Below are 12,124 nucleotides of genomic sequence, written 5' to 3' on the forward strand. Positions count from 1 at the left end.
ACACTGCCTCAGAGAAATGTGCAACCTAGCTGTTTTCTCATCGATATCTCAGTGGTTAGTAGTTTGCAAACCTTTTTGTGAAAGGCTTATTTAAAGCGTGCTTTTTATGTTTTGTAAGATACACTGTAAAAAAGTTTTTCATCATCGTTCAACGTTAATTACATCTACTTTTGAGTTTCAACTTGTCATCTGTTATTAAATTCCTGCAATGTCAAAAGAAGTGTCACTGTCATTAAATAAGAGAAGCAAAGTGAAAATCCCTCTATTATGAAATACAACATTTTATATATGACCAAAATGTCACTTTTAGTGATTTCACCAAGTACAAAATGTTCCAGTTCCAGGATCAACAACACCTTTGTTGATCATGCTGGAACAACATTCCAATCAACCAATCAGATTTGAGGGAAAAGTTTACAGTTTATGTCAAGTTTAGGGTTACAACCAGATTAGGTGCTTCAGTGTTATTCACTGTTTCCCTCTGATTTTAGGGATATCTTATGGGTTGGATGTGTGTGTGTGTGTGTGTGTGTGTGTGTGTGTGTGTGTGTGTGTGTGTGTGTGTGTGTGTGTGTGTGTGTGTGTGTGTGTGTGTGTGTGTGTGTGTGTGTGTGTGTGTGTGTGTGTGTGTGTGTGTGGCCTGGTAAACCCTACGTTATGGGGACAAAATCCCCACAAGGATGGCAATTTCCGAAATCCTTGTTCGTGTGGGGACATTTTTTGGTCCCCATGAGGAAATCAGCTTATAAATCATACTAAGTGATGTTGTTTGAAAATGTAAAAATGCAGAATGTTTCCTGTGATGGGTAGGTTTAGGGATAGGGTTAGTGTAAGGGAATAGAATAAACAGTCTGTACAGTATAAAAATCATTATGTCTATGGAAAGTCCCCATAAAACATGAAAACACAACATGTGTGTGTGTGTGTGTGTGTGTGTGTTCACATTTAACACTGCTGAAACTATTCTTCTAAGGATCTTTTTAAGTTCATATAGCCCTAACATCACTGCTGTATCTCATTGATGTGCATTTACTGCAGCGTCTCACTGTCCAGTGATGATTAACACTAGTGATGCCCATTATTGTTGAACCTACTGCAGCTTTACCTCTACTTCATCAGCACAGAACATGATGCTCTGGTGTTCTACCGCATGATTCTTCTTCACAGCCCCTATAACATCATCTGGATCCTTCCCATCAACAGATGACCAGCTGGGGCTTCATTTCACCTCATTAACTGGTTGAGGAAAGCTAACAATGTAACTCTGAGAATGAAATTGCTACACTTGTCTGCCCTCTTGCTGTTTATTACACTATCAGAAAGCCTGTTAGATAGAAACCTGTGGAATCCTGGAACAATATAATTACAAAACAGGGTTATTATCAATTAAATAAAACTAAAAACTAAAACCATAAAAATCTAATTCCATTACTTGAAACAAAACACATGTTAACTGAAATAATATATATATCATTTTTATTTCAGCTAGTTGCAAAGGCAACAATTATCATTTTCGTTTACTTTAAGTTGAAGTACTAAAATAACTAAAACTAAAAAAGAAATAAAATAATAAGAAATTACTAAAAATGACCAAAAAACACAACAAAATTACCAAAAAATTAACTAAAATTAAAAAGAAAGCAGAATATGTCAAAAATAAAATCTAATTAAAACTATAATAGTATATCAATGATTCTAAAATAACAAAGCCAACACCGTGCTCTCTTGTCTTGTATATTGTCTTGTTTTGTGTCATTCTTTTTAATTACATCAATAATTCAGTTGTAATTCACACTGGTGTTTTCCTCCATGTGTTAGATAAAATAACAAAAGATTTTGAATATTGAGTGTGAATCACAGCTGAACTCTTGGTGTAATTAAAAAGATTCACACAAAATTTAATAAAATAAATAAATAAACAAAAAACAACACTGCTTCAAAAGAACTAAAGGATATATAAAAGGATATATTTTGAAACTTTTAGCTTAATAATTATTATTATTAGTGTATTAATACACACACACACACACAATGAATTATAATTAATGGCAAGAACACACAATCTTTAAAAATAGGATCAAAAGCGTCCTCTAGTGGAGAAAGTCTACAACATACCCAGACAGAGATGAATAAAGATGTAACACCAATTGCTGCAAATAGCTAATAACATCAGTAGTTAAAAGGAATTGCTTTATATATAAATATGTATTATAATAATATGAAGGTAAAGCTGTAAAAATCATGTTTGCAAACGGTTACATCTTTTTCACTGCACTCTGTAGTTTGCACAGTATAAGCAACATTTCTTGTTTTTATATAACATTCTGTTAGTTTGATAGAAAGGATGTTAATAAAGTTGTTAATAAATGTCCTGAATCTTGAAACCCACAATGTAGCACACACACACCTCACTAGGGACATTATTCAGTATCTAGTCCATGCCTTCCTTTTAACTGATTTCCATGAGCACTGTCCTAAAATGAATGTGAATCCCATTTATCATGCATAGCAGAAAAGACCAATTAAGCACTATTGAGGATGAGGCTCTGTCGTTCTCGCAAACCATTTACACGAACTGCAGATCAAAGTGTCTGTGCCAATGTGGACGTGAGAGATGTGATGCTAATGTGGAAGGCCTGAGCCCGTATCTGCAGGACAAACACAGGAAAGATAACACACTTTCCATTCTCAAGTGCTTTTCAAGCAGCTTGTTGATTATATAAGGAGTTCTACATTAGAACACACAGGATCAGAGAAGAGGGTGGCCAGTGTTTTTTTATCACTCACAAGAACCTGACATGTACAGTGTATATGACGTATATTAAACTAAAAACAAGTTCAATGTTTTAAAATGACAATAATATTGTGGAATATTACTAGCATTTAAAAGAACTGTATATATATAATATAATACAATATAATGAATATGCTGATTTGCTGTCTTAAGAAGAACTTCTTATTTTTTATCAGTGTTGATAACTCATTTTTCTGCTTGATATTTATATCTGTCTGTAAACTCTCCCATTCAAAAGTTTGGGGTAAGTATATGATTGAAAAAATATAATAATAAAAATAATACTTTTATTTATCAAGGACACATTAAACTAAACAAAAGTCAAATTAAAATCATTGATAACATTAAAAAATATTAATATTTCAAATTAATGCTTTTGTTTTGGACTTTTTTAAAGAATCATGAAAATCCATATTCTACAAATGTTATATGTTGAAATATATTAAAATAGAAAACTTCTTTAAAATGTAATAATATTTCACAGTATTGTTTTTTATAGTATTTTTAATCAAATAAATGGAGTCTTGGTGAGCATAAGAGAATATATATATATATATATATATATATATATATATATATATATATATATATATATATATATATATATTATTGATTTATTTGTATTTTTGAAATGCCATAAGCTCAGGTGATCTTTAAACTCAAACACCAACAGGAAAAATTGTCGATTTAATTGAGATTTAATGTAAATAACATACCTTATATTGTATATACCTTTATATTTTAGATGAGCTTTATTTAAAACTCGTTACACCACTTTTTTTTATTTATTCCTAAATTAATTTTTGAAAAAATGTTAAAGGGGTGGTATAATGCCCCTTTTTACAAGATGTAAAATAAGTCTCTGGTGTCCCCAGAGTGTGTATGTGAAGTTGTAGCTCAAAATACCCCACAGATCATTTTTTATAGCATGTTAAAATTGTCCTTTTTTGAGGGTGAGCAAAAATGCGTCGTTTTCTGTGTGGGCTCTTCTCGTTCTTAGCAGAGCCATATAGAGCTCTTTTTTGCGAGGCGGGGTCAATTTTAGGGTTCGTGATGTCACTGTAGTCCCTATCAGTCGTTTGTTGTAGTCCTTAAAAAGTGATTTCTGTAAAAGCAAATATCTCCCTTCGCTTTGAAACTTTGCAGATGTTGTTTATGCTCAAACAGCAACATTACACACTAACTAAAGTTAGAAAAGTGAAATCATAATCAACCACCCGTTTAAAACCGAATCATGGAATGAATACTTGAATACTCATGTAATGAATACCGAATCATGAATACAGTGGCTTAGAAAAAGCTTTTTAACCATCAACCATCATGATGGCCGCCATGTTGAGATCACATGACACAGCTAAATACTACTCACTCAATAACTCTCTGTCACTTTTAATTCCTGAATAAATTATTTACACAGTCATAAATATGCTTGTAATTGGACTGGAGCATTATAATGCATCATGAATTAATAAAATTGTCTTTTCCATCCACACTTTAGGTGTCAGTAACACTGTAAGCCCACTGTAAAACAATACAGGCTGCGTCTGAAATCACATACTCTCTTATTTTGAATAAGTACGTACTTTGCGAGCACATAAAAAACTATGTTCTATATGTAGTATGAATGTAATCCGGTCAGACTACATTCACCATGCTGTCATTATCTTGTGACCTACCAGCGTCAGTTGCGTTGCTTCACTAACATTCATAAATCCTCTCCCATGGCCTCATTTGATAGTAAATTGTCCATGATATGCACACTTCAGAATCTCGTCGGAAGTTGTAGGTCATCCGGGTACTTTTTGCCTACTCTTCTACTGTGCATTCGGACATAGGTTACTTATTTTGTAACACACAGATTTCGGACACAGACTGAGTGCAGCTTTAAGTCTCTGTTACAGATTCCTCACTGTTCAAGGGGTGATGACATTTTACTGACATCTAGTGGCTACTAAAAGGAAGTTATTTTACTTTTGAATAATTTTAAAGGGCAGCCAATAGTTAAGAGAAGTGCCAAGACTGCTTAATTAATACAATCCCAAAATGTACTTCTGTGTATTATTGTCAAACGCAACATAAAAATGTAGCATAAATCTCAATCATATTCAGCAAGCCACAGCTCCCACTGCCCCCCGCAGAAGTTAATAAAGATATTCATTTACTGAAATGGGGTTTACTCATTCCCACTAAATGTGGCACATTCCACATGTTTCCAGGAAAAGTTGAAAGTTATAATATGTGAATCCTAAATATAGCAGTGAATATCTATGACATTAAATATTTAACAACCAGCATTAAATATTCAACAAGGTTAGGGTTGTACAGAAGCCCATTGGACATTGAGCAAGAGTGTTTATGCCTAAGAGCATTAGACCAGATGTGAACTTATGTGAATGCATTATATTAGGCATTACAGACCAGCATTATATATTCTAATGTCAGCTAATTATGATGCATATAGCTTGATGCCATGCAAAAATCACTTTAATAAAACAAAAACATGTAACCTGCATCTCATTTTATCCATTGCGTTGTTAGAGGCAAAACTGGTGAAAGTTAAAACAGAAGCATTTAAACCCTAACCCACAACTCACACCTTTTTTTCCGGAATTTGTGTTCCACTCATTTAATTTCCAGAAAGTTGCATTTTAAAAAGTACTGAAACTTGGGAGAAATATATAGCCGGTCAGTGACAATACACTAAAGTACTCATGACTCATTACTTGCTTCTAGCAGATTTTAAGAACTGACTTCTCCAATGAAATACTATAGTGATGCCCATCTGCAATACCATCAAGTACAAAAAAAAGTACAATCAATCAAATTTAGCAACCATCACTACTCTGCACCTGTCCCACAATATGCTGCAATGTAACTCATGTCTAACAATCTATTCTTATACAACAGATCATGGATTGACTAGTTGACTCAACTGTTCACATTCAGAGCGTGAAAACTTTTGTTTATTTGATATTAATAATCAAATCAAAAGCTTAAAGTCATTTTTAACAGTTCCAGATTTAACATTATTACCAGGTTTAGGCCAGTATAGTAGTAGGCTAAAGTATAGTATAGTATAGTATAGTATAGTATAGTATAGTATAGTATAGTATAGTATAGTATAGTAGCCTATAAGTCATTATAGTATAGTATCGTATGGTATAGTATAGTAAAGTATATAGTATAGTAGCCTATAGTATAGTATATTATTGTATAGTATAGTATAGTATAGTATAGTATAGTATAGTATAGTATAGTATAGTAGCCTATAATATAGTAGGGGAGACCGGGGATGGTTGTAACAGGGGTCAGTTGTAACAATTCCAATCTGTCCAATCAGGAACTAGTTACAAATCACCTGATTCACTTCACACATGCTTAGTTTAGTTTTTATTCCACATGTGATAAAGTAGAGCCCTGTGGCAGACACAGCACATGTTAAAGTGGAAAAAACAATTTTGAAGTAAGAAAGTAACTTTTTTTACTTTTTTTGTTTTTGCTGTGGGAATTTCTGCTTTGTAGTTAAACTCATCAAACTTTTATTATGTTTATTGTGTGTCTGTGTAGATATTTTCCATGCAAGTTGTTAGTGCAAATTTTTTGCCTGTTAGCTGTAAGGTGAGCTAGTTCATGGCTACATGACTCTGGGTTAGTTGTAACAACAATGAATTAAAATTTATTAAAAAGTTCAATTTATTATGGTCAATTACTATGACAGAGTAACAACAGAGTCACACACACACACACACAATGTTCAAGTGTTCAATTTTATTATGGCCAATACTAACATTGGCAGTAACAAACATGCTTACAAACAATGTTTGTGTTCAAGTTCAATTTATAATGGTCAATTACTATGACTGAGAGTGACAAACACACATCAGTTATATTGAAAAGTCAGTGTTGAATAAAAACCTTTCAAAATATTTTTTTTGTCAAAATCCTTATTTCATTATGTTACATATCACCCCGGTGGATATCATAATGTTACATCTCACCCCAGGGTATGTTACAACTAACCCAGACTATGGGGTGAATTGTAACATTTTACTCCTCGTGTTTGAAACTAAACAATGCATTTTCTGTTTGTGTTGCAAAGATAATAGCTATGTCATTTAATAGCAGACACTTGTAAATAGTTTGGATCACATTTTGAACACACTGATTTCAAAGTACTACAAGATATAGACAGAAAGGTCAAAATTGTTACAACCATCCCCGGTCTCCCCTATAGTATATAGCCTATCGTCATACAAAGTGACAAAATCTTGCCTATAGTTTGTAGTCACGTGTAAAATTGTATTCAGTAACGTTATCCCAGCTGACAGGGAACATTCTCAGAACTTCCATAACGTTCCGGCAATGTTCTCTCAAAGTTATGGGAACGTTAGCAAAACGTTCTTAGAACATATTTTTGTTAGCTGAGATAGTGTAGTGTCGTATAGCCACGAGTGAAAATCTAATCTTGATCTAAGTGGATCAGTATATAGTATAGTCACTCAAAGAGTAACAGAGACTCGACTCGGACGGAGACCATCCACAGTCTGGTGATGACACCAAGGCAAAAAGCACAGGTCTATAGATAGTAGCCTAAATGAAGGGTTCTTACCTGTCCGACTTGGGGTGTTTGCGTAAATCTTCGCTTGTCAAGTCCTGGAAAGACTTGAATGTCTGCGGTTCCGCGGAGATGCCCTGCGCGCGCCTGGTTCTTCTGGGTCCAATAGCGCTCGGCAGAACTGACTGACATTTGTGCAGCTTTCTCTTCAGTTCATTCACCTCCTGCTCCTTTGCCGACAGCAGCCTCTCCATTTCCTTTATCCTCTCCTCTTTTATGAGCAGCATCTTGGCAAATTCTTCGTCTAATTCACTCATGTTTGAAGTTTGAACAGAAGAAGCCTGCCGCGGAATGATGTCTTAACTCTGTCAGTCAAGATTCACTTTACCACAGAGCAGCTGTGCTCCGAGCACACCCTTCCTGCAGACTGGGACGATTGTTTCATTGAGAAACCAATTAGATGTTCCTCTCCCTCCTTCCCCAGAGAGACCTGATCATGATCACTCCGCTCCAGTCTACCGCAAACGCTTTCTTAACACACGATCTCGAGCCTCAAATAGAATCAATGATCATATATGATTGGTGACGTGCCTTATTGTGTAAGTCCACGCAGCACTCAGACACCGTAATGTACAGATGCAGGATAGACAAAGCCTTCTTGAAAAACAACTATAATCCATGAACATACTTTATTTTGTTATATAATAATAGATAAATACATAAATAAACCAAAATATGTTACAGTAACAATCAAAAACCACACAAACTGCAAAATTTCCATGTCTTTGTTTGTGTTTATTTATTTATTTAATATTATATGTATCATATAATAGATCAAATATTATTTATATTTCAGTAGCAAACAGGCTAATACATTCCAATTTTTGTGTGATTATATTTTTGTTACTGAACTATTAATTTATTTTAAATAAATAAATAGTATTGAAATGATTTGTTTGTGTTTTTATTACTGATATATAATATAAATCATATTTTATTTGATGTATTTATTGTTTGTTTGTTCCTATTGAGGGATGTTTAGTTTTAGCATCTAGTAGAGTTCTAGTAATTTATTAAGTACACTGAAAAAAAAGTTTCTGTCTTAAACTTCCAAGTTGATTGTACTTAAAAATGTAGGTCATTTCAACTTAAATTACATTAAGCTGACTTTAAAAAATGAGTTGAATCTTGTATAACTTATAAAAAAGGTTGTATGCATGGCCTTTAATTAAACTTTTTGCATTCAGCAAAAGCTGTTATTTGCAGCCTCTGAATAGAATCACCTCAAATATCATATTATGCATATGTTGGTCTTCTTGGCTCAGTCATCCAAGAAAAGCTAAAGTTAATCTTTACAAACCCACTGATCTGGAATATGGAAAAAAAAGGATTTCACTGTTCAACCTTACAGATGGTAAAGATGTAACTATGTTACTGGGTACTTCAATTTTGACTTTATTAATTTGTTGTCGGCAAAGTTTTAGCAAAAACAATATAGTCATTTTTGTTTGTTTGGTTATTTTTCCTCTCCGTCTGACTGATCAGGTCACCTTGACTTCTGTTCTCTCTCTGCTTTGTTTATGTCACACAAGAAAAAACCTGCTGTGATTCACAAAATTTGAGCATGGTTGGTTATCTCATCCCAATGAGGCAATGCCATCCGCAGCTCTCTAGGGGAAGGAGTATCAGCTTTCAGACAGACATTCAATGGTCTGACAGTCAATGGTCTTCCTGTAATGCACACGATTTCTCTCATCGAAACTGTAGAGCGTCCCTAAGTGAAGACAGGATGTTGCAAAATCAATGATGTTTATGTCATCATGCGCCTCTACCGCTGGATTTATCTAAATGGAGGAAGGAGGAGAGTAGACACTGCCTGAGCTGATGTTGCTGAGAGACTGTGATGGAAAGGAGGGGGCTGGGAGTCTTAAGTACAGATTTACTCAATACAAATGCAGAAGAGCACTTAAAGGGATAGTTCCACCAAAAAAAAAATTATTTACTCACCCTCATGTCCATGCAAGTCCACAACAGAAACAGGGGCTTCAGACAGGAACTAAACAGGGCGTTACTGACAGACTGGGAAGAGAGGAGCTGCAACAATGTAAAATATATTATAAATAATCTGTTTTTTGGATATTCAAGCATAAAAACCTAATCAAACCCCAAAACTAATTCAAGACTTTGAAAAGGGGAATAATTGGTCCCCTTTAAGCCTCCAATTTTCAGTCTTTGTTTAAAAAACATTTTCCCTGAAAGTTTGAGTTAGTTTGCAAGAGCGTGATTATGAACACAATGAAGATGTGAAAGCGGACTAATGCGTTGATGAGTTTTCCTATTTGGTGTAATGGTGTTTAATGTCAATGACAACATCTGTAGTCCCATTTAGCCAGTTATTAGAATCCGCCTTTTTTAAAATAAGCAAAAGTCTTAAAAAATCACAAGGGGGTATTACTGATTTATTTTATCTTGTAGAATAAAACATAACAAAAATGTCTTGAGCTTGTGTTTACCACAGACCTTATTTCAGACATTTAACCAAAAAACCATTGACATCAGGACGATGTAACCGAAAGTGCTACAATGCTAACTTGCTTTTGGTCTAAAAAAGAAATCAGTCATTCCTGCAGCATGGATTTGTACTGTATAAATGATCCTTTATGGGTTTTTCTGTTCTCTTTGGAGCTTGACAGGAGATCAAATAAAAAAATCCAAGAAAGCTGCATGAAGATTCTTCAAATATTCTCTGCATGGTATTAAAGTGAGTAAATAGTGACAGTTTTTGAACTATTCCTTTGTACCCCAGAAAGAGTTGATAAAAGAAATATTAGAAGTCATCATGATGTGGGCATTGTTTGTTATTTTGCAGCTTTTCAGTGGGACTTCAATGATATGGATTTATTTTTAGGTTTGCACCCTCACTCTAATCTCTCGGGGTGGAACAGATTTATTCCTTGGCTGCTATAATTGCCAGGGAATGAAACTCGTCTTTTCAACACCTTTCTCATCCGCTGATCTGCAGCGGTCGGACCTTTCTCCGGCCAGGATTTGATTCTCAAGTGCTCTCATACAATTTCCCGGAGACTGGACCCTGCTGACCGAACTCACAGAAGATGATGCCTCTTTCCTGCAGCTGCAAATACTGTTTTGTATATCAAAGTGCTGTTTCTCTTTATTTTATTTTATTCATATTCATTCATTTAATAAATGTATTTATTATATCTACTTTTTATTTATAAATATTATGTATTTAAGTTTGGCTGTTTTACTGCCCTCACTGATACATATGCAGCAAGCTTAACACTCCTCCAAAAAGTACCAAGACAGAGCAGACTTCAAGTGCATTTAATGGAAGCGGTGTAAAACTGCAAAAAACAACAATAGAAATACACTCACCTAAAGGATTATTAGGAACACCATACTAATACTGTTTGACCCCCTTTCGCCTTCAGAACTGCCTTAATTCTACATGGCATTGATTCAACAAGGTGCTGAAAGCATTCTTCAGAAATGTTGGCCCATATTGATAGGATAGCATCTTGCAGTTGATGGAGATTTGTGGGATGCACATCCAGGGCACGAAGCTCCCGTTCCACCACATCCCAAAGATGCTCTATTGGGTTGAGATCTGGTGACTGTGGGGGCCATTTTAGTACAGTGAACTCATTGTCATGTTCAAGAAACCAATTTGAAATGATTCGAGCTTTGTGACATGGTGCATTATCCTGCTGGAAGTAGCCATCAGAGGATGGGTAGGTGGCCATAAAGGGATGGACATGGTCAGAAACAATGCTCAGGTAGGCCGTGGCATAAACGATGCCCAATTGGCACTAAGGGGCCTAAAGTGTGCCAAGAAAACATCCCCCACACCATTACACCACCACCAGCAGCCTGCACAGTGGTAACAAGGCATGATGGATCCATGTTCTCATTCTGTTTACGCCAAATTCTGACTCTAACATCTGAATGTCTCAACAGAAATCGAGACTCATCAGACCAGGCAACATTTTTCCAGTCTTCAACTGTCCAATTTTGGTGAGCTCTTGCAAATTGTAGCCTCTTTTTCCTATTTGTAGTGGAGATGAGTGGTACCCAGTGGGGTCTTCTGCTGTTGTAGCCCATCCGCCTCAAGGTTGTGCATGTTGTGGCTTCACAAATGCTTTGCTGCATACCTCGGTTGTAACTAGGGGTGTCACGATTCTCCAAATCCTCGATTCGATTAAATTTTCGATTCTAAGGTCACGGTTCGATTCGATTCTCGATTTTTACATTTATTTTTTTAAAGCCGAAACCGGCCAATCAGGATGCTCTCTGTCTTACATGCGCTTCATGAGGCACACACGCAAGATCTCTCGCTCTCTCTCGTGCGCGCGCTATACGGTTTGGAGCACAGTTTTTTTCTGTCTCGCATGCGCGATTGCGCGCTCTTGCTCGCTCGCTCACTCTAGATTCCGGGAGATTAACTAATTTGCGGGCATCAGGGAGCCGCTATCAATATGCGGGAGACTCCAGGAACTTCCGCGAGACTTGGGATGTCTGCAAAGTAAACTGTGGCTTTTTTGAAGCGCGAACGTTGTCAACATAACTCACTGGAAATCCAAAAAAACGTACACACCTGCGACTTCAATGAAAGAGGAGGGGGTTCAAGTTCTGTCGATGGGTCTCCTGCATCTGCAGTTGCCATGCTATCTTTTGAATGGCTGTAGCTAAGTTAGAGGAGGTTGACCATAGACTCGCAGCTTTTCAACACGCGTGTTTTTTTCCCGCTTGGCACG

The 12,124-nt window shown here is 35.7% G+C and overlaps 1 protein-coding gene across 1 annotated transcript in view; it reads right to left on the minus strand.

The window, feature by feature from the left end:
• The window catches only part of prkg1b (protein kinase cGMP-dependent 1b), a 175,240-nt gene extending 167,419 nt beyond the window's left edge, over nt 1-7,821 (minus strand). The window contains exon 1 of the mRNA XM_056245936.1: nt 7,404-7,821. Coding sequence (XP_056101911.1) covers nt 7,404-7,666 — 263 coding nt within the window. The 5' untranslated portion in view covers nt 7,667-7,821. The remainder of the gene's footprint in view (nt 1-7,403) is intronic.
• Between the last annotated feature and the right edge of the window lie 4,303 nt (nt 7,822-12,124).

This window comes from Rhinichthys klamathensis, unplaced genomic scaffold (assembly GCF_029890125.1).
Source record: "Rhinichthys klamathensis goyatoka isolate OS25496 unplaced genomic scaffold, OSU_Roscu_1.1 h1tg000035l_1, whole genome shotgun sequence".
Lineage (NCBI taxonomy): Eukaryota > Metazoa > Chordata > Actinopteri > Cypriniformes > Leuciscidae > Rhinichthys > Rhinichthys klamathensis.